The sequence below is a fragment of the Dreissena polymorpha genome, chromosome 12 (assembly GCF_020536995.1).
Source record: "Dreissena polymorpha isolate Duluth1 chromosome 12, UMN_Dpol_1.0, whole genome shotgun sequence".
NCBI classification, from domain to species: domain Eukaryota; kingdom Metazoa; phylum Mollusca; class Bivalvia; order Myida; family Dreissenidae; genus Dreissena; species Dreissena polymorpha.
The window spans coordinates 49,315,255-49,340,254 of record NC_068366.1 but is presented as its reverse complement, the minus strand read 5'-3'; the positions used below and the strand labels follow the sequence as shown (position 1 = coordinate 49,340,254).

Genomic DNA, 25,000 nt, shown 5'->3' with positions numbered 1-25,000 from the left:
GTAACAAGTGCTGTTGCATATGTCAATAAGATATTAAACAAATACTTGCAGCAGAGGTATTTTGAATCAACTTAAAACACAGTTGAAATGCAACTGTTTGTTCAGACGTCAGCTTAATATCATATTTAGTAAAAGACAAAGCATATTCATACCGTAATAAAACCTGCAAGCACGATTTGGGATCCCCTTCAGGATTGTTAGGGTTAACATCACTCATGTTTCTAACAGTGTCCAGCCGTTGCAGATATTGGAATGTTCGCTGGAACACCGGACTTCTGAATTGCTTCTCGTCAAAAAGCTGGTCTGTCATCTTGTAGTCTTATTGTAAAATAAGTATACAATCCAAAGCAACAAGGCAATTATTTTTTGTAAAGAATGCTGCCTATGTAGTCTGCATTGACCAAATGTCCCAGGGATATGGCAAGTTTCAAATCCAGGGAAATTATTTGAACAAACTATGTCGATATAAAATGTCTAGGCCTTGGGGTTTCAGATAAAAAAAAATTCTATTATTGCCTTGTTTATTTATTTTAAATTTATGAATACAGGCGATTGAAGCCTTTACAAAAATTTCAGGATTTCCCATATTTGCAGTTAACGGTAGATCATATGTCATGTTCAGATATATTAAACAAAAATAAAAATTCATATTTAACCATAATTAAGAATGCATACATTATAAAACAGTAGCAAATTTATATCTAAAACTATGTTCCTTAATAACACAACTGTTTGCATCAAACCAATCTATGTGTATCATACCTGTTGGTTTCACGCCAGAATATACACCGAAACTCTCTTCTGGTGATCTACATGTCACATCAGGTAATATGTCGAACATCGGATGTGCATACTGCATCTCCTTATATTTAGATAACATAATACATTGACGAGATTCTAGTTTGCAGTTACAGATTAAGTTTTTTTTTGTTTAGTACAAAAGTATATAACAGAGCATGGTTCCATAATATGTTCAATTTATTTCATTTTAGTCAAACAACCTTAGACAAAATTATGATGAACAAACAACGTTTTTATCATTATAACAGCCTTCAGTCAGAATGACAAGTAACCCACTCACTACTTTTACGCAAAAAGTAAGTGATGCATATGTAATATCTGACACAGAAAGCCATGTACGCATTTGTGGTATCGGACACTTAGATAATATAGAATTAAACTATTCATATCCCGGACTCAGTTCACTGTTAGAAAACAAATTAACAAAGTACTTATGCAAACAAAGCTGACTCATCCGATTTCCTTTCAAACTCACATACCATGTCAACCTTATTTCAATAAAACTACCATTTATGGATAAAACTGCATTGTTTGACCAATTAAAGTCCTAATGGCTTGTATATGATAACAATTGCAATCATGTCTTGCAGAAACAAAATAAACAAGACAATTGTCAATCAATATGGTCCCCTACCGGTGAAACTCCATCATTTTCAGCAATATTTCTTGTCTTTTTGTTGCCATAGCAACCAGAATTCTTGACGTAGGAACAAAATGAAAAGATGTGCATAATCTCCATATTGCCATCTATCCATGCCTCAAGTTTCATTAAAAAAAATATTTAGAACTTTTAAAGTTATCGCAGTATCCACCATTTTCATCAATATTTCTAGTCAATTTGTTACCACAGCAACCAGAATTCTTGACGTAGGAACAAAATGAAATTACAAGCATAATCTCCATATTGCCATCTGTCCATGTTTCAAGTTTCATGAACAAATATGAAGAACTTTGAAAGTTATCGCAGGATCCAGAAAAGTGTGACAGACAGACTCACAGACTAACAGACACACAGAGCGCAAACCACAAGTCCCATCCGGTTTCACCGGTAGGGGACAATAATCCAGATTCCGAACTTGATTGTAATGTTTGACATTAACATGGCTTAAATTATGATTCTGAACTAAGAATGCGAGGATCATGACTGTAACAAATCTATTCGCAAGGAAAAGAATCTACATAAATGTAACCAGTTTTGTAACAAATAATCATGTTTCAGTGGACAGTTACAGAAAGTCCTCCTTTGTACATTTAAGTTCTAAACAAAAGCTGTGTTCGTGAAACACAATGCCCCCTACTGCACCGCTTTGAAGCCAAATATTTTACCTTTGACCTTGAAGGATGACCTTGACCTTTCACCACTCAAAATGTGCAGCTCCATGAGATCCGCATGCATGCCAAATATCGAGTTTCTATCTTTAATATTGCAAAATTTAACCGTTGACCTTGAAAGATGACCTTGACCTTTCACCACTCAAAATGTGCAGCTCCATGAGATACACATGCATGCCAAATATCAAGTTGCTATCTTCAATATTGCAAAAATGTTACCTTTGACCTTGCAGGATGACCTTGACTTTGAATGTGCAACTCCATGTGATACACATGCATGCCAAATATTGAGTTGATATCTTCAATATTGCAAAATTTGACCTTTGACCTTGACCTTAAAAGATGACCTTGACCTTTCACCACTCAAAATGTGCAGCTCCATGAGATACCCATGCATGCCAAATATCGAGTAGCTATCTTCAATTTTGCAAAATTTGACCTTTGACCTTAATATTGAAGGATGACCTTGACCTTTCACAACTCAAAATGTGCAGCTCCATGAGATACACATGCATGCCAAATATCAAGTTACTATCTTCAATATTGCAAAATTTGAACTTTGACCTTGACCTTTCACCTTGAAGGATGACCTTGACCTTAACCTTTCACCACTCAAAATGTGCAGCTCCTTGAGATACACATGCATGCCAAATATCAAGTTGCTTTCTTCAGTATTGCAAAAGTTATGGGCAATGTTTAAGTTTTCGGACAGACGGACGAACAGACAGACGGACGAACAGACAGACTGACTGACTTAACAGACAGATGGACAGTTCAAAAACTATATGCCACCCTTCAGGGGCATAAAAAAGTTATGGCGTAAGTTAAAGTTTTCGGACAGACAGACAGATGCCGTATATTTGACCTTTGACCTTGAAGGATGACCTTGACCTTCCACCTTTCAAAATGTGCAGCTCCATGAGATACACATGCATGCCAAATATCAAGTTGCTATCTTCAATATTGAAAAAGTAATGGCCAATGTTAAAGTTTTCGAACGGACAGACAGACGCCATATATTTGACATTTGACCTTGAAGGATGACCTTGACCATCACCTTTCACTACTCAAAATGTGCAGCTTCATGAGATACACATGCATGCAAAATATCAAGTTGCTATCTTCAATATTGAAAAATTTATGGCCAATGTTACAGTTTTCGGACGGACGGACAGACACCATATATTTGACATTTGACCTTGAAGGATGACCTTGACCATCACCTTTCACTACTCAAAATGTGCAGCTTCATGAGATACACATGCATGCAAAATATCAAGTTGCTATCTTCAATATTGAAAAATTTATGGCCAATGTTAAAGTTTTCGGACGGACGGACAGACGCCATATATTTGACATTTGACCTTGAAGGATTACCTTGACCTTGACCTTTCACCACTCAAAATGTTCAGCTCCTTGAGATACACATGCATGCCAAATATCAAGTTGCTATCTTGAATATTGAAAAAGTTATGGCCAATGTTAAAGTTTTGGGACGGACAGTCAGACGCCATATATTTGACATTTGACCTTGAAGGATGACCTTGACCTTCACCTTTCACCACTTAAACTGTGCAGCTCCATGAGATGCACATGTATGCCAAATATCAAGTTGCTATGTTCAATAATGAAAAAGTTATGGCCATTAAAGTTTTCGGACGGACAGACAGACTGACACACTGACTGACTGACGGACAGTTCAACTGCTATATGCCATCCTACCGGGAGCATAATAAACAGCTGCGCCATGAGCGCATGATACGCCCGTCGTTCGCCAATGAAGTAGTAAGGTAATAAATAACCCTTTGAATCATTTTTTTACTTCAGTTTATTTGTATTTGAATACATGGTTTATTTTATAAGTACATGAGCATGGAGCGCCGTCTCCTTGACATTCATACCATATCTTTTTTTGAGTATATGTATGCATTTCTTTAGAGGATATGGAGTTGAAGTAAACCTGTTATAGATATTTTGACCAATAATAAAAGAGAAATGTAGATGGGTAAGTGGTAGTGTACAATCGGAATAGAAAAAAGCTCACCTTGTTCAATATTTCAGGGATACTAAAAAAAAAAAAAAAAAATCCATCGAAGGATATTTGAGCTACAGTAGGACATTCAATGAAATCACGAAATTTTGACGAACAAAGACCCATAACTCTGGAACGACAATTCAGAATTCCGTCAAAAACGAAAGGGGATCAGGGTTTATCAATATTAAGATTGTGTTGAAATTTGAAAAAAATCCATCGAAGGATATTTGAGCTACAGTAGGACATTCAATGAAATCACGAAATTTTGACGAACAAAGTCCCATAACTCTGGAACGACAATTCAGAATTCCGTCAAAAACGAAAGGGGATCAGGGTTTATCAATATTAAGATTGTGTTAAAATTTGAAGAAAATCTGTCAAAGGATATTTGACGTAGCGTACGACATTAACAGACGGACGGACGGACGGACAGACGGACGCGGGGTATACCATAATACGTCCCGTCATAGACGGGCGTATAAAAACTGAACCTTATTCTATTACATACATGTTTTTCATGGGAAATTTTCATGATTGGCATTGTTTCGATCAAACACATGTCGTCTACGCTCCTTCTCCATACATAGCCGTTCTTGTCCATCAGGCAGTTCAGGATGAGAAGATTGAACAGAAGGAAGTCTATTCCTTCTTGCACCTATAATTTATATTATGTTACCTAAATTTTAGACAGTCTGGATAGCACACATATAACACATGTTTTAATTTCGAATAGAATGAGGTACGTTTAAATATAAAGGAAAATCGGACGCAAAGTAGAGTTGTGCAGGGATGAATATTGTCAGGTAATTCCTCATTGTTCCATCTTCCATCGTAAATTGAATGACTCTGCCAACTTTAATGATATGCATTTGATATTGACCAAACCGGTAATTACTAAAACTTAGGAATTCAAAAAAGAGGCAAAAAACAAGCAATTTAACTTATTTAGTCCAAATGAACCAAAATGCGCACAGTTTTTAACCTATAGCCATTGTTTGAAAACAAAACTTAATACAAGAATACTATATATGTTCAAAACCAAATACCCCATCTCGACACCATCATTTTCAGATGAGCTTAAACTAGTGACTTTGTGAAGTTGCATAAATTAAGTGTTTAACTTAAGCTTTATTGAAGCATATACAACAAGATGTGTTTGTGAAACACTATGTCCCCATATATCTGACCATTGACCTGGAAGGATGACCTTGACCTTTCACCACTCAAAATGTGCAGCTCAATGAGATACACATGCATGCCAAATATCAAGTTGCCATCTTCAATATTGCAAAAGTGTACATTAAGTGAACGATTTTGACCCATATATTTGACATTTGACCTTGAAGGATGACCTTGACCTTTCACCACTCAAAATGTGCAGCTCCATAAGATACACATGCATGCCAAATATGAAGTAGCTATCTTCAATATTGCAAAAGTTATGGCAAATGTTAAAGTTTGACGCAAACCAACAAACACACCAACAGACAGGGCAAAAACAATATGTCCCCCACTATAGTGGTGGGGGACATAAAAATACACTGAGAAATGTTTTCAATAGATCATCAACATACTAACCTCGTGCGAGATATCGATATGAAATATTCTGGCAATATTTACGCCTGGTATTGGTGAATGTTGAAGTAAGGTCTGAATCACTTGATGAATGTCAATATACTTTTCTTGTAATGGTATGGACACTAGTTTGGTATCCAGGTTCTTCGACTTATTGCCGAATTGAATCTTAAGTGCTTCAGCTCGGCGTTTAACATACAAGCTTTTTCCTACACCTGCCCGGCTGGATTTGACAATACGCGCCGAAGACCTATGAACATAAACACGTGTTAATCATGTATACAAGTTATTTAATGGGCACGAGCCCAAATATAAACCAATTACAAGAGGGCCTGAAAGGCCCAAAGTCGCTCACCTGAGATAAAAAGAAATGACCTGTTCTTTGAAGCCCAAGATATCAATAGAACAAATGTTCTAACCAAGTTTCTTGAAGAATGCACAACAAATGGCCATCTGGCGACCATGTTTTTCAACAGACTGGAACCATTTTTGAACTTGTCCAAGATATTATTGGGACAAATCTTCTGACAAAGTTTCATGAAGATCCAAAAATAAATGTGGCCCAGTGTTAACAAGGCAAATATTCATGACGCACAACGGAAGACAGAAAATGGACAAAAGGTGATCACAAAAGTTCACCATGAGCAAAAAATATTATGCTCATAAAGATTGTTACCATGTGTGAAGATCAGCAAGTGTCAGATTGAACTAAAAATGTGACTAAAAGTATTCACAATGTTTCACTATAAACAACTGTGGTAGTGTGGTCTCGTTCGCTTACACAAGTGAACCGGTCATGAGACGGTTATGAGTTATGTAACTTTGTGAGCACTTTGTTATACGGAAATATTTATCGAGTCTAATTAAAGAACGCTTGTTACCGGTCAGGATGACACCACTGACTGGTTGTAATTCAATTAACTAAAGGCGTCCAGTCAGATACGCCTGAATACACTCAAAGAATTAATCTATAAGTGAAAACCAAAGCAGCTTTAACGAAAATAACTAACTTTTATTTTAAGAACTAAAAAATGAAGAACAATGACAGAGAATTAAGGACAGGTACAAGCCAAGTCTAAAGAATCTAAGCATCGTTAAAAATAAACAAATACAGCAAATAACTTAATGAATATAAAAAGAAGCCTGTTTAAACTTGTACTCTTATATAAAAGAAGGTGTATTTTCTCAAACCGTCATTGTTATGAATATAAGACCGGTTATATTTACCATTTTTATACCTTTTCTGTTCATATTGTATCATATTACAGAAGGGAATTGTAACATTATATACTGTGAACTCATTACAATCCAATATTGAGTAAGGAGATTATTCACACCTATGTCATTCATATCTATGTTTTCAGTAAAATAAACTCATATCTATGTTTTCAGTAAAATATAAATATAAAATGGAAAAGTGATTCCTTTTAAAGTCTCTTTATCAATTAATTAATACTGTTATTTTTCTGTCAGATTCAAATTTTATATTATCATAATCTAAAACTGCAAATATGTATTCTGTTATTGATTATTAATTCATATGTAGCTAAATTGTAATTTACAAATAAAAGGAATTATGACCTGATTACTTTCTTAAGAATATATAGTGAATAATTCCATATTTTGTGCAAGTAGATTATTCTTTAACATGTAATTTGTTTAATTCTCATCAGATTATTTGCAAATAGATAATATCATGATCTTAGAAAATTCAAACACTGAACAGCACATTTCATCTTTCTTATCAGTTATAATCATAACACACAGTGCTGGCTGGTCACAAGCAGATATCAAATTACTCTGCTCCCCGGTGTTTTATTGCCAAGCAATTAATTATGGATTTCTCCCTTCATAAGGTGTTTGGTGAAAATGCTGCCTTTGTCCTATAACTCTGTGGAACTTTTTAGGGGTTTTCTCAAAGATGGCTTATCAGTAATAGTTCCCATTATTAAAGACCTATAGATAACACAGATTGGAAACTTCGCGCCTTATCGGGCTATCTCGAGGCGGGGTCACGTGGTCGAGAAACCGATAAGAACACTTAGGATCAGCAGACGATTTATTCCATGAATCAATCGGAGTAGTCCGGAGATAGCCGGTGTATCACGATTGCGATAAGATAGCGACGCGTCAGTTGCAACGGCTACGATTATCGAGCAAAGTTATGCAAAAATGTTACGGCGCTATAGAAAGGCAGCTGTAACTTGGTCAATAATGATCCGATTTTTATAAAATAAAGTTTCATAGAAACATGAGTAATTATGTTTTTATAAAATCTTGATTTTATTAACCTACTATAAGAATTTATAATGCCGCGATCGTTGAAGAAATAGCGCTAAGAACTTCCAAATCGCGGCGAGAATGCTGTTGAATGGTTTATTTGAAAGGCTTTTGCTGATAAAATATTCGTGTATAATTTGGTATTTCAAACAGTTAAAACCTTATAAAATATTATTATTTCAAAACGGATAGATATATGTGGACACAAAGATCTAGGTCTCTGATTAGAACAACATTACAGTATAATAAATGATATGAACGTTCGATCCAAAAACGGTTTCAGTTAGACTTATTTCAATATTGATTGTGTAGATTTTTTCAATTGTTTAATTCTCTTTTTATTTAGATCTTATTCATGAGTTATAGGTTATTAAAGTTGTGTTTGTAATCCATTTTTTTACTTTTGGTAATTAAATTAAGCTTTCAGTATCGTGGGCTAGGATTTCGCGAAAAGAAAAAAAACAAACATTTCACGCGCGTGTTAATCGTCGGATCAATTAGCGAACTGAAGAAGATGCTTTGTGTGTTTTTTCTTTATTATTGAGAATTAATTAAAAGAAGGGATCCTAACTTCAATTATCAGTTTGCGTTGTTGATTGATTTTAATTGTGTGATCAGTGGCTGCGGCCAGCGAATTATAGTTATCTCACAGCTTTTGTTTGTTTTTTAATAGTAATCTCACAGCTATCTGTTAAAATATGTTTGTATATTAACTTGCATGTGTAACATTGACAGGAAAACTGGTAATACTAATAAAAGAAGATATTAAATGAGAATTTAAACCCATACATTGTACTTTCATCTAGTTTTTTTGGGAGGCGGAAAACTACAACGGGCGAGGCATGGTATGGTATTGCGCAAGGGGGGGTTAGAGGGTTAAGGTTAGGGTTTGGGTTAGTGTTAGGGGTCGGGTTAGGGTTTGGGTTAGCCTAAACCCAACCCTAACCCTAACCCGACCCCTAATCCTAACCCTTACCCTAACCCTTTTTTGGGGTTATCACCCCTGACCATGCCTCGCCCGTTGTAGTTTTCCGCCTCCCAGTTTTTTTATTCATACCAAGATAAACATATTACCCAGAATAAAAATCTTATTTCTTCAATGTGAGGTGAATAATGACGAAGTTTTTACAATGAACCAAAGCACGTTTGACGACATATGTGTATAATAGGGTAAAAAGCTTAAAATTGTACCATCTTTGTACAAAGCCAAAATCCTTTAAAATGAAAATTTTCCTCCAGTTTAGTTAATTCATACCTAGATTAACATATCACCAAGCATAAGAATCTGACTTAATCTATTTGGGATGAAAAATGAAAATGTTTATCAAAAAGAACAAAAACACGTTTGACAGCAATCTTGTACAACAGAAGAAAAGAGCTTAAAATTGTACCAACATTGTATAAGGCCAAATACTTTAAATTGAAACTTTTCTTCTAGTTTGTTTAAATTTATACTTAGATTTACACTTTGCCTAGCATAAAAATCTTACTTTAACGATATGGGATGAGAAATAGAAAAGTTTTTCAAAAAAAAACAAAAACACTTTGGCGACAGGTGTGAAAAATGATTGAATGGAATAACAGTATAAATAGTACAAATTGTACAAAGGCAAAATCCTTTAAAATACCTCATTTTTGTCTACTTTTTATAAATCATACATAGATTAACATCTCACCTAGCATAAAAATCTGATGATTAGGCAAAAAATGTGACTTCTAGAGTGTTCTCAAGCTTTATTTTACTATATAAATATAAGGAAACTGATCCACCCTCTGGCGGCCATGCTTATTTACCGATCCGAACCATTTTCCAACTCAACCGTCATATCCAGAAAACACATGTTCTGACCAAATTTTATGAAGATTGGACCAAAAATGTGACTTCTAGAGTGTTCACATGTTTTCACTATATACATATAGAGAAAACTGCCTCGCCCCCTTGCGGCCATGTTTTTTCACCGATCTGGACCATTTTCGAACTCGTCCGAGATATCAATGAAACCAATGTTTTGACCACGTTTCATGATGATTGGGCAAAAATTGTGACTTCTAGAGTGTTCACAAGGTTTCTCTATAGCCATATACCGGAACCATTTTTAAACTCAACCATTATATCATTTAGACAAACATTTTGACAAAGTTACATGAAGATTGGGCATCAAATGTGACTTCTACAGTGTTCACAAGGTTTTTCTTTTTTTTGACCTAGTGACTTAGTTTTTGACCCAGCATGACCCAGTTTCAAACTCAGTCGAGGTATCAATGGGACAAATGTTCTGACCAAGTTTCATGAAGATCAGACAATAAATGTGGCCTCTGGAGTGTTCACAAGGCAAATGTTGATGACGGACGACGCATGACAGACAAAAGGCGATCATAAAAGCTCACCATGAGCACAGTGTGATGATCTTAAATGCAAAGTTTCTAAATCCAAGATGTCGGTCATGAGTAATTAATTTTACTAAATCCTTAAAATTAGTGTCGATATTGTAAACATTTTGGTATCATACTCAAAAGCTCAAAAGTGAAAATGTGAGTATATTTTTTAGTTCACTAGAATTTTGGAATCTTGTGAATTTTTGTATGAAGGTATTTTTTACATTAAAATGTTTTAAACAAGCGTAACCTGAAAACATTTTGAGTTTTGAACAACAGCACAACATGCTATAAAATATCACTATAATTACAACTGAAGCAGAGCTCCAGATAAAAATTTGGTCAAATTGTTATTTACTCCTTATTTTAAAAATTAATTCTTATTTTACACACTATTAATAACATTATTTCTTAACAATATATTACCAAATAATTGTGTATTCATTGTTTTTGACACATCAACAATTCAACATTTTGGTTTATAGTCTTGAAAAAGCCTGGCTTTCCTGCTCCGTTTTTTGCTTTCCCATAATCGGACAGCTTTTTCTGGCTCAAATACCCCACATCTATCTTGCTCATCTGAATGTTGATCAGCACATTGAGGCTTTCAGCTTTTAGAGAATATCGGTATTTGCTCTTAATTCTATTTTGCACGCTGAACCTGAATGTTTTTAGAGTGCTTTAGATTCATTTACGCAAGAGCTTATAATATAAGTTCATCAATTATTGACGAAACCATGCTGTGGGTATTTAAATCTAATTGAAAGAATGCATGCAGCGTGGACTTTTGACACTGAAATGGCTTTTTTTTTGCCTTCCACGCTTCGATACACCGCTTCGGTCGGCCATTTTGATTTTTTTTATGTAAAGCGGTCACTGACACTGCGGCTTAGGTACTGGCCTTTTGGTCGCCGTTAAAATCATATCAAAACTATATTTAACATTTAATTTTAATTACATTTTGAATAGGTATACATTATATTACTTGTGTATAAAAAATACGATAAGTGTAAATAAAGGTACAATAAACAGTAATGACTCGCCTGCAATACTAGGAGAACAGAATCGAGACCGTTTGGCCTTCCGACCGTTCTTAGTGTGGCTCTTCTCAGCAAACGCTTGAGTGACGTTTACTTAAAGTTGTAGTTTTAATTAAGCGCCTAGACGAGTCAGAACCGGGATGAAATGTTTACCGAACATTATATAATTTGCTACTGGAAGTTTTACGCACGTTCGAACATTTTGAATTCGTGTTTCATTTTTTAAATGAGTAACTTTCCGCAAGATTTTAAATATAAATCGTTATTTAAGAATTTTAATTCGTTTTTACGTCTTTACGCATGTTATCTGGAGCACTGAACTGAAGTTATGAATTCCCTCGGAAAAAACAATGGTAAAACTTATTATTGGAATATGTTTCAAGTTCTATGCATTTTATTATCTGGTACACACAATCAAGTCTTTTTTTTACTCAATAAGCATATTAAATCCCAAAATAACTATGCATCCAAATAAGAACTACATATGTACATACACATTTACAAATTCATTAATTGTCTGGAGTAATGTGTTTCTTCGTCGAGTTTCAGTCCCAAGCTCTCAAACTGTCCCCTTTGAATCAATAACAACTTTGACAAACTTACCTATTAAAGTCAACACTTGAAGCAGACTGTGTTCTGGTTCGGGGAACAATTAACTTTTCTGCAACATATTCTTTCAGAATTGCTGGGCTGACAGTTTGCACCTGCCGAACATACTTGTCCAGAGACGACACAAATGGAGAGCGATATTCATTGTCTGACCCGCATATTACAAACAATCGGTATTTTAAACCTGCAATAAAAGTGGGCTTGCTTTAAAGAATATTAATAATAACAAGAGCTGTCCCAAGACAGCCTTTAACTTTTCTTTTCTTTGACATTGATAGTATAATGTCTGTCTTCTTTCAGTCACCTGTTATAATGACCAAATTGACATATTTGAAGTTGAATATATGTAGTACTATCATAGTATAACTAAAACAAGGGCTGTTTGTAAAACATGCATGCCCCCCATATGGGCTGTCCATTGTAGTCGCAGCCATTGTGTGAGCACGATTTTTGTCACTGTGACCTTGACCTTTGACCTAGTGACCTGAAAATCAATAGGGGTCATCTGCGAGTCACGATCAATGTACCTATGAAGTGTCATGATCCTAGGCAAAAGCGTTCTTGAGTTATCATCCGAAAATCATTTTACTATTTCGGGTCACCGTGACCTTGACCTTTGACCTTGTGACCTCAAAATCAATAGGGGTCATCTGCGAGTCATGATCAATCTACCTATGAAGTTTCATGATCCTAGGCAAAAGCGTTCTTGAGTTTATCATCCGAAAACCATTTTACTATTTCAGGTGACCGTGACCTTGACCTTTGACCTAGTGACCTCAAAAACAATAGGGGTCATCTGCAAGTCATGATCAATCTACCTATGAAGTTTCATGATCCTAGGTGTATGCGTTCTTGAGTTATCATCCGGAAACCATTTTACTATTTCGGGTCACCGTGACCTTGACCTTTGACCTAGTGACCTCAAAGTTGATAGGGGTCATCTGCGAGTCATGATCAATCTACCCATGAAGTTTCATGATCCTAGGCGTATGCATTCTTGAGTTATCATCCGGAAACCATTTTACTATTTCGGGTCACCGTGACCTTGACCTTTGACCTAGTGACCTCAAAATTGATAGGGGTCATCTGCGAGTCATGATCAATCTACCCATGAAGTTTCATGATCCTAGGCGTATGGGTTCTTGAGTTATCATCCGGAAACCATTTTACTATTTCGGGTCACCGTGACCTTGACCTTTGACCTAGTGACCTCAAAATCAATAGGGGTCATCTGCGAGTCATGATCAATCTACCCATGAAGTTTCATGATCCTAAGCGTATGCGTTCTTGAGTTATCATCCGAAAACCATTTTACTATTTCGGGTCACCGTGACCTTGACCTTTGACCTAGTGACCTCAAAATCAATAGGGGTCATCTGCGAGTCATGATCAATCTACCTATTTAGTTTCATGATCCTAGGCGTATGCGTTCTCGAGTTATCATAGGACAACCACCTGGTGGACGGACCGACCGACCGACCTACCGACCGACCGACCGACCGACATGAGCAAAGCAATATACACCCTCTTCTTCGAAGGGGGGCATAAATATAAGCATTTATAAATTAAAACTATAAACGTGAAACTAGATTTTCATTTTTTACCAATGAACTTAGGCGAATACAATTAAATTTACTAACTATTTTCTATCTTTAAGAATGGTGACATTAAATCATCTGGTCCAAAATGAAATCCAAACCTATGTCTTCACTGATGCTTCCTACAAACAAAACAATAGGGCCATGGGCCCTAAGGAGCTCAACTGGGACCAAAAAGGACTAAGCTAATAAAAAGTTGACTTGAGAATACTTAAAGTACTTCATGAAACATAAATATTTAATCTGACCTAATGCCCTGCTTTTTTATCTCGCATGACCCAGTTTCAAACTCGGCCAAGATGAATTAGGACAAATGTTCAGACAAACTTTTATGACGTTTGGAATAACATATCAATTCTAGAGTGTTAACAAGGTTTTACTAAAGCCATGTAAGTTAAACTGCCCCGTCCCCTTGCGGGGTGTTGTCTTTCAACAGACCAGAACAGTTGTTTAAATCGGCCAAAGATCATTACAGCAAATGTTCTTACCAAGTATCAAGAAGATTGCTCTTAAATTTGTAACTTCAAGAGTGTTAATAAGGTTTCAATATAACCATATAAGGAACACTACCGGGCCCCCCAGGCGACCATGTTTTTAACGAACCATAACCATTTTCAAAATAAACCAAGATATCATTAGAAAAAATGTTCTAAGCAAGTTTCATGAATATTGCACTATACTTGTGACTTCTAGAGTGTTAACAAGGTTTCCTTATAGCCGTATACAGAAAATTGTCCCGCCTCATGCTGGCGGCTATGTTGAAAACTGAACCGTTACCATTTTCAAACTCAGCTGAGATATCATTAGAACAAATGTTCTGACAAAATTTCAAAAAGATTGGACTATAAATGTGACTTCTAGAGTGTTAACAAGCTTTTTTTCAGTTATTTGACCTAGTGACCTAGTTTTGAAACTAACATGACCTAGTTTCAAACTCGGCAAAGATATTACTAGGACAAATCTTCTCAACAAGTTTGAGGAAGATCAAACAACAAGTGTCGTCTCTAGAGTGTTAACAAGGCAAATGTTGACAAAAGGCGGTCACAAAAGCTCACAATGAGCACATTGTGCTCATATGAGCTTATACATGTAACAGCACACCTCCCCAATCACATTCAAGTTATTTAATGAAAAATGTTGTGCTTTCATCTTTTTTAGTAACAGTGGCCTTGATTCCATTGACCCCAAATGCAACTCAAAGGACTACATGTTAGCTACCTATAAACACACAGAAACAATACCCCATCCAAACTAAACTTGTTTAAAGGAAACATTTCATCTATTTTAGTGACAGTGACCTTGACTCAACTAGCCCAAAATCACTTTTGGCACTAGATAAAAATAAAAACTTACCTACACAGAAAATTTCAGCACAATTACTCTATCTTAAAGCGAGATTATACGATTTTGTCAAATATTTATGAATTTATATAAAATGTGTAAAAAACTTGTTATACATATATTTCAATATAAATTAAAATAAAAGTTAAGAAGAACATGCGTAGAAAAATGCGAAATAAGCCAGATATTTAATTCTGAAATCGAAAAAGGCTGTACTGAGTCGAATTCGCCAGCATGTATATCATGCATGTACGATGTGAATCTAAATTTAGTTTAACGGTTTATTTTAAATTTCTGCAACAATATATATTTATACGACACAAGAACACTAATTCCGATCCTAATAAAAAGACGAATACTTCGGTTATTGTAGGAAAATATGTACAAAATATCTTCGTCACAATCGGCTCGGGGCGCTAATTTGTCTTTGCTGCATTTTATGAAATTCGTCTTCAATGTATAATTTTTCTTGCTTATTTTGTGTTATTGTAACATACTTCTATCAATATATTACAATTAAACATATATAAAAATCATATAATCTCACTTTAATTATCAAACAAACCGTTTCATATATTTTTAGCTACAGTGACCTAGATATTAACCCAACTGACCATAAGTATAACCATTTGCTTGGTCTACATATCAGCTAGAGATAGGAATTGCTGCCAGCAAACATAATTAATTGAATTTTCTGAGCACAAATTAGGGCATAATTATGCTAAATTGCATGTCATAGGTTTTTATCTGTGACCTCTCATGATAATCTCCAAAACATGTGTGAAGTTTCAATTGGATACCTGTCTTTGAAAGATTAAATGGAGATGTTTCATGTTTACCTAAACCAAGTTTCAACGTACAAAAAAGACGGCATAATTCAGTGAATGATCCAGCCAAAGAAATTTAATAATATGATCCAGCCAAAGAAATTAAATAATAATGACACTATTGACATTGTCAAAAAATACACTCATCGTGGAAGCTGTTCGCGTAAATATTTTCAATGAACTAAGAGAAACAATCAACACAATAATAAAATGTGTTTTTGTTGTTTGAGCATTGTACCTTGAAAAATAGTTTTTCATGGGTGACATACTAGCCAGATATTCTTAAAGCTTATACAAAGTTCTTTGCAAATGCCCAGGATTACGTGTTTATAAAAGATCCCTATATTATTTCGCATGGAATTGTGACTTTGGAAAATGGGAATGATTCTTGTCTTTGAAAAGCTGTCTTATCATGATAATCACCATTGACAACATATTTCCACTAGTAATGGTAAAGGCAATGTTTGACCCTAAATCCATAATTTTTACCATGACCTTGGACTTGGGAGCTCTGTTCTTGCCACACCACACTATGTCCAACCATGCTTATAAAATTTCTATTTGACCTCACCAGTTGACTTTGTGTTTTCTAGGGGACTGGGTCTTCGGAGCACATGCCTTTTATTTCAGACATATGTTTCAAAAAAGTAAATTATTGAAAGAGAACCAAAATAGAACGAATATTGTATACATAACAAATAAATGTTGACAATACACTAAATAATAAGTATAATAATACCTGTCAAGTGCTTTGTCTCCGCAATGTATTCCTGTAAGTTCTGCTCTGCAGACTCACTGACATCGTAGTCTAACAGATCTGCATTCACGAGACAATGGATCTTTCCCCCAGCTCCAAATATGGCCCGGCGCCAAAATATATCCACCTGAAAAACAAAGACAAATGTGCATTAAGCAGATGGGCAACGAAGGTTTTCATTGTCATAATACGATCTTTAAATGGACACTGTGTAAAAGCATGTAGTTTTCTGAAACAAACACTGAATTTAAAAAAAAAAAGTTTTTTGAATAAATGTAAATTTATGACTTTCTTTAAGGTTTTTATAATGGCTTGATTGAACCAGGAAATCAACAAGAGCTGTCAGAAGACAGCGCGCTCAATGATTCGAGTGCTTGACAGTTTAACGTAAGCCATCATGGGGAAATTGTTAATATTCAATAAGGTCAAGGTAATGTAGTCATATTCTAAGTGGAAGAGGACCATAATTTAAACAGTGATCACTTATGTTTTAAAGAAGTTGTACTTCATAGACGATTCTGACTTCAGGTATATTTTCCACAATCTATTGAACATTTGTAAAGACATAAAACAAACTACTAAGATTTTATTGCAAATTTGATAGCAATATATTGGGTGGGATGGTCCTTCAAAAATAAAATAAATAAAAAAAATTATTACCATGTTTGAAAAAAAAATTGGGATGGGGGGTTTTGGGGAGGGTGGAGAGGGGGGTATAATGTGTGGGTATGGTCATTTATTTGATGATCTTTAAAAAAAATAACAAAAAAAATGTGTGGGGGGATTCGAGGGTGGGTTGTGGGGTATGGTTTGGGTCGAGTCCATAGTGGCATGTCAGGTAAGTGTTGTTTTGTCAAAGTATGAATCAAATCTGATCATAAATAAAGAAGTAATGGAAATTAAAGCAAAATTTATTCATTTGACCTTGAGAGTCAAGGTCATTCAAAGGTCAAGGTCAAATTCAACTTGCTACGTACAGTGCCCCCATGATAGTAAGAAAGTATTTGAAGTTTGAAAGCAATAGCCTTGATACTTTAGAAGCAAAGTGGATCTAAACACAAAATTTAACAAAATATGCAAAATATACACTCAAAGAATTAATCTATAAGTGAAAACCAAAGCAGCTTTAACGACAATAACTAACTTTTATTCAAAGAATTAGAACTAGGAAAATGAATAACAATGACAGAGAATTTAGAACAGTTACAAGCCACGTCTAAAGAATTTAAGCATCGTTAAAAATGAACAAATACAGCAAATACCTTAATGAATGTAAAAAGAAGTTCACAATCTGTCAAAAACTGATATAAATTTTAGCTACTGTTAGTCTAGAAGTTGCTTCAAAAATTTAGTTTATAAAATAAGTCTAACTTAATCTCATGAACACAATTTATGGAGAGTGGGAAACTCCAGTGACTCAAATGTAAACAAGGGCTGTTTGTAAAACATTTTTTTTTATTCAATATAAGACATACAATGTATACATGTATATGATCGTATAAGCAAAGTGATGCTATGTAGCAGCAATAATGTTCAGACATGTTATACAAGATATGCTGATATATATTTTTTGACTTTTGTGATTTCCTTTTGATTAAAGAAAAACGTTTTTTTTTTTAAAGAAAAGAAAAGAAGAAAAGAAAAAAAAAAAAACAGAATAGTTATGAATAATGATGAGTTGCATAAAGATGGTAGAGGGTATACTGGACTTGTTTATGAAAGCTTAATGTGTTTCCACTTTTGTTTAAATATATGAAGTGTATCATTGTTTAGGGCTATTTCTTTTTCAATTCGGATATTCAGTTTTAAATAATTATTAAAACAGTTCATTGTGGGTATTTGTTTTCTGTATTTCATATGATTTTTTTTATTCAATATAAAAATACAATGTAAATATGTGCATACGCAAGAACAAAAGTGGTATAATACAACAGTAATAATGTCAAACACATATTATACATGATATGCTAGGATATACTGTTTTTTTTGCTTTGGTTGCATGTGGTGTATGCTGTTATTTTTAAATGTAATAATCAATCCTATAGATGAGTTGCATAGTTAGGTAGAAGACAGCTGGACTGGGTTATGAAAGTTTATGCGTTTCCATTTTTGTTCAAAAATATGAAGTTTATCGTTATTGAGGGCTATTTCTTTTTCAATTTGGATCTTTAGTTTTAAATAGTTTATAAAACAGTTGAAAGTAGGTATTTGTTTTTTGTATTTGAAGCTAAATATAAAATAGTTCATTAATATGTGGTTCACAGTGTTATTAATTTCTGGTATTTTAAAATTATTCACACCGAAACTGATACACTGTTAAGAGTACAGTGCATTATGGGGCAGAGCTTTCATTGGATGAGCGACTTTAAATTTAGATTGAATGCAATACGATACATGTACAAAAAATTGTTTTATTGCGTCATACGCATGCAAAAAAACGTGTTTCCCGGGGACTTTCTGATACCGCGCGAAAATGAAAGTGAAACTCTGTTAACAATTACCGGTACACTGTGTTCGCATGTAAATAAATCGTCTGGATTATTTAATTTCTTATACACGAACTGAAAGATTAAATGACATAATACTAGAATGATAATGAAATGACAGAAAAAGTTGTTTTATACAGTGGGCATTATATTTCACAGTCGCTCATTTAATATAGTCAAACTGCAACCATATCAAAGTAAGAATGTTTCAATCGTTTTGAATAACTTTAATTGTATAACTATCCCGCTTGCACTTAACTTATGGAAATTATCGCACTGAACCGCTCTGATGAGGAATACATGTAATAAACACTGACACTCGAGTTTTTCACACCTTTATTGACATTACACAACAGATTAACACCAATTAGCTGTCGGTGTTGTTTAACCTCGAAGCGATTATAATCGGTTCAACGGACGGTTGAATAAAGCAATCAACATGTGATTGCCGCCATCTTTGAATTGTCTGAAAATACATGAAGTTGCATAATACGGATTTGAATCAGAAATCAAATGGAAGGTTGGAGAAAAAATGGGATCCAAGTACCCCCCGCGTTATATTGGATTCAGCGTTATAACGGAGCGCGTTATATTGGAGTTACAGTGTATTTAAGAGAGACAGTTTTAATTTTGATTGTTGGTTCTCTAGAAATGTTGTTAACTGGTTCCAAAGAATTTGAATATGTTTGCACTCCCAGAAAAGGTGTTCTATTGTTTCAATGTGTTCGCTGCATATATCACATAAATTTGTGTTGGATAGGTTGCACTTAAAAAGGTATTTATTGGTAGCTATGATTCTATGGACATATTTATATTGAAAATTTCTCAGTGTGCTATCAATAGTTGTTTTATATGGCATGATAAATATTTATTTCCAATTAAATTCTTGTTCTCGAAGAAGGCTTTGCCATTTATTTTGAATCTTGGAGTTTTCTGCAGGGTGTTTAATTTGTAGTTTGTAAAATATTTTGTTTGTTTTGTTTTGTTTTGCAAGTATGTTTTCCGTGAATGATGTTTGAGTACACGGTGTGTTATTTGTATTAATTGTAGATTTAATATGTATGGGTATGCTTTTAATTAATGTGTAATACATTAGGAAATTGCTTGAAGGTATTCCGTATATATAACATATATTCTCAAAAGAATAGAAGTCTTTTATTCTGTAATTGTACATTTGGTCGACATATTTAATGTTTTTTTCAAACCAATGATTATAGAAAAAAGTCTTATTGTTTGAAGTTATGTCTTTATTGTTCCATAAAATAATTTTACTGGTGATTTGGGTTTCTAGATTATGAGTAACATTAGTCCTTGCCGATAAAACATTAGACAGAAATATGTTTTCGTTTGCAATTTCATGCAAAATGGTATTGCTGATGTTACATTCAAAAAGTAAGGAGTCACCATTTTTTTTTAGGATTTCCTGGTAGAATAATTTCCATTTACTTGTATTGGTTTTATCTAGATATCTTTTAACCCAGCTGCATTTGACTGCATTCAAGAATGAGTCGATGTCCGTTAATTGGATACCTCCATTTTCTACAGATTGAATTAACTGAGTTCGCTTAATTTTATCAGGTTTACCGTCCCATATGAAACTAAATATTTCTGATTGTATATCTTTAATAATATCATTTGGTGGGTTTGGGAGAACTGTTAATGTATAAATTAATTTAGAGAGTGCAAACATTTTCAACACCGTGTTTTTTCCGATTAGTGTAAGTTTACAATGCTGCCATGATTTTAAACAATTTTTAAATTTTTGTAATTTAGGCAGTATGTTTTTTAGAACTGTTTCATTTTCATTGTTTGTAAAGGTTATTCCTAACATTGTTGCTTCATCTGATGTCCAGTGGAATTTAATTTCTTTTTTAAGTTGAATATTACTTTGTTTAAATTTACCTACTCGTAGCAGTGTCAGTGCATTTACTTTTGTTAAGTTTAAGACCTGATGCCATTCCAAAAAGGGTAAGCGATTCTATAAGATTATTGAATGAGTCAATACTGTCATTTAAAGAGTCTTTCTAATTTAGAAAATGCCAAATAAAAATTAGGCTAAATAATGAGAATAAATTGGAAAATAATGCCAAAATGTCATGATGCTGGTGTTACAATAATTAAGAGTTTAATTATTTCAAATTTCCCACCTTTTCCAGGAGTTGTTTCCTTTTCAAGAAAGCATCAAGAAGTGACTCTTTCAGCCAAAACAGCTTAATTTATCCAGTTCTAAGAGCACTGGCAGAACAGTCTATTTTTCCTCAGAACAGTCCATTTACAGACATTTTGATTAGTTAGAAATCAAATCTCTACTCATAGACTAAGAACATAATAAAAACACTCAAGTCAACACTATTATTTAACTTGAACATAACCAACATACTTCTACTAAAATATGCAAGCCATACATGCATTCAGCTATCAAAAAGACACCAATAATCAATGATCAATATCTTAGATCTGGGGAACTCTGTAGGGGTTTCCTCAAAGATGGCTTATCAGTTATAGTTCCCATTATAGATTAATTTGCTACAAACTGATAACAAATGTTACAAATTGTTAAGTACAGATTTACACAAGAAATTACAACTTAGCCAAAAATGCCATTATACTTGAAAAATATGCATTTTGAAGTATTTACCCTTTAAGTGTTTTGAAACCAAGGGGTCTAACAAATTCCAGAGATGAACTAAAAATAGATTAGGGAACCTGAGTCAGCAGGTTAAACAAGGGAGTTAACTATTAGAAAGTATGTACAGGTTATCTTTTTTTTAATATTATGACTTATCAGATTCTTGTGAAAAATGACAAAATAAAATAAGTATTATGTAATGATAATCAGCTATAGCTAAATTTTTCCACACATACAAAAAACTACCACTCCCCTGAGAGCCTTGTTTTTCAACAAACATTAACTATTGTCAGACCAGGGACCTATACAAACAAAGGGATTAGCAACCTCGCGATATCCCGTTACAGCACGCAAAATAAACCGAGATTTGATAATCTCGATCGATTGGTCCCTGTGTAGCGATAATAAACCGGTGCGCGAGATTTGATAATCTCGATTGATTGGTCCCTGTAAAGAGATAATGTGGCTACACGATATCGAGGGATTTCGCTTATTGAGCGGGTTACGTTTTTTCGGATTCAAATTATATTATGTTAAATAAACAAGTACCTATTCGTTCAATTGTTGCGTTGTTGATCTCAAAATCAATCATTATTTAGTCTAATTATTACGCAGTATGTCGAACGGGGACCCAATTATCGGACCCTTTGATGAATATTAATTGCCAGTTGTTTCGCCAGGGATAAATTGCCGTTGTTTATCGCACGTATGTACATGTACAAAAGACCGGTCTTTTAATAGAATTAAAATGTAACCATGTTTTGTTTTAAATAGCAACATAATCAAGACATGTTAAGTGCAAACAACTCAAAATGTATCACTGTTCTTTTAACCTCCGACGCAGCAAAGTTTCGCATGCCATTTTAATATTCACCAACAGAGTCGCTCAGAACCTGTGCAGACAGACTGACCTTCATGTAGCTGAAGGAAAGCAGATTCATTCGATTGCGAGCGATTTCGCTCATTGATGGTGATCGTTGTTTCGCAATATTCGACTTTCGTTGTTTAATATATATTCGTTCAATTTTGCCTTGTTTGTCTTGTAAATAAATAATTAGTAATATTAACACGCAGTATGCTACACGGAACCCAATTACCGGATGCGTTGACGAGTAACAATGCCATTTGTTTCACAGGGTTTCAATTACCATTGTATATCGCACATATGTGCATGTAGCAAAGACCGGTCTTTTAATTAATTAAAAATGTTACTCTGCTGCGTGAAAAATATCAACATTATTAACGCCTGCCAATTGCTTACAATTTAAAATGTATAATTGTTCTTCATTATCCGAGACAATGAAGGTTTGCATGCCATTATGTTATTCTGTTGGACTCCTTTTGAACTTGATATCCATAGTAGTACTGAAAGTCTTTTCGTGATTTTGTGTTCAAGTATTGAACAAAAATCAGCAGAATTTGAAGGCAAGGCAATTCATAAAAGTCGTTAATGTTTTATTTTTCAGTATAAATCAGTTAATCACTGAAACATACACATAAGTTCATGCATGATAGTTAATCTTGGTATTATTTAAGTTTAAGAGTATGTGTAACAATAAATTCATGTTACTAAGTGTAATGAGCATTCAGTTAAAGAAAATATTTTAAAAACTCAATAGCATGTAAAAAATCACATGTTTGTAAAAGATTTTGCACAAGTAACCATTTGCAATGTGAAATAGAACAACAAAAATTTGATAATAATACTAACAATTTTCTATTTATTATTTCAACAACAAAAGATTGAGATTCCTCCTGACATGGTAATGCAGAAGATTTATTCGAAGCCTTAAGGTAACAGCAATACAAAAAGCTTACTAAAATTAAATACCAAATTATCTTGTTTAAACAAGTTTGAAAATTTTATATTTATAATGAGTTTTGGGAACACAGTTTTGATTAACATGATCAAAGATCTAACTGTCACTTTTGAGTTAAGCAGAGATATTCACTGCTGGAATATGTTCATTTATGAAAAAATGCAACAGTTTAATTTAATCAATTGAATATTTAAAACTAATTCATACTGAAATTTTCTTTTGTCTTCGGCAAGTCTGAAGGTTTGTGAAGTTTGTTGTCGCCACTGCTTTATATAGTAGACATGAATATAGTAACATCATCTTAGTGCGGGGATGGTCAAGGTACGTCTCAGGAAAAGAAAGGAATCCAATTTCCGTGTTGAATCAGACAGTATCAGTATGGCATAGCTGTGAACACACATGTATGTCAGCACTATTTAAAGTCCACAATGTTTTTCAAAATTTCCTAATGTGGAAATGACCTGGGTTTGTACGCCCAAGTTTCGCTGGCGTCATGACATTTTCCTTTGCGGGGTCAAACTTTCCGTCTAAAGAGCAAGAGACCCTCTTTTGCTTCTATTCAGCACACTGAAATATAAAACAATATGAATTTAAACCAACAAGATAAATAAAGGGCTAGTATTGACGGAGCCTTTCCAAAAATGCTGTGACATATGTTGATCAAATTAATAGTGGTTATAAAATAAAAAAATGACTAAAATTGTATTGTTTTTGAGCTTATACAAAATTATGATTTTTCAAATAATGCAAATGAAATTTGCACCACACAATATATTGAAATGCAACGTTTGTAAAAATACCATCATGATTATTATAGGGCTAGTATAGACTGAGTCTTTCTTAAAATGCTGCGACATATTTGATTAAATTGATAGTGATTACAAAATAAAACTGAGGAGCTGGGCCATGAGCGCATGATACGCCCGTCGTTCGCCAATGAAGTAGTAAGGTAATAAATAACCCTTTGAATCATTTTTTTACTTCAGTTTATTTGTATTTGAATACATGGTTTATTTTATAAGTACATGAGCATGGAGCGCCGTCTCCTTGACATTCATACCATATCTTTTTTTGAGTATATGTATGCGTGTATGGAATTCCAATGTTCCAGTCAAATCTCATCCAGTTGAATATGTGAATACTTGATAATTTAACATTGTAACATGGTAAATCCGATACGGTAGAACAGTCAATGAAATCACGAAATTTTGACGAACAAAGTCGCATAACTCTGGAACGACAATTCAGAATTCCGTCAAAAATGAAAGGGGATCAGGGTTTATGAATATTAAGATTGTGTTAAAATTTGAAAAAAATCCATCGAAGGATATTTGAGCTACGGTAGGACATTCAATGAAATCACGAAATTTTGACGAACAAAGTCCCATAACTCTGGAACAACAATTCAGAATTCCGTCAAAAACGAAAGGGGATCAGGGTTTATCAATATTAAGATTGTGTTGAAATTTGAAAAAAATCCATCGAAGGATATTT

At 34.1% G+C, this 25,000-nt stretch overlaps 1 protein-coding gene across 1 annotated transcript in view; it reads right to left on the bottom strand.

Annotated features, from left to right (window-relative positions):
- The window catches only part of LOC127852775 (E3 ubiquitin-protein ligase rnf213-alpha-like), a 147,511-nt gene that overhangs the window by 72,031 nt on the left and 50,480 nt on the right, over positions 1–25,000 (bottom strand). Inside the window, exons 30-35 of the mRNA XM_052386730.1 lie at positions 16,554–16,698; positions 12,043–12,232; positions 5,747–5,993; positions 4,677–4,823; positions 763–862; positions 153–318 (exon numbers count right to left, since the gene is read on the bottom strand). Of these exons, the coding sequence (XP_052242690.1) occupies positions 153–318; positions 763–862; positions 4,677–4,823; positions 5,747–5,993; positions 12,043–12,232; positions 16,554–16,698 (995 nt within the window). The remainder of the gene's footprint in view (positions 1–152; positions 319–762; positions 863–4,676; positions 4,824–5,746; positions 5,994–12,042; positions 12,233–16,553; positions 16,699–25,000) is intronic.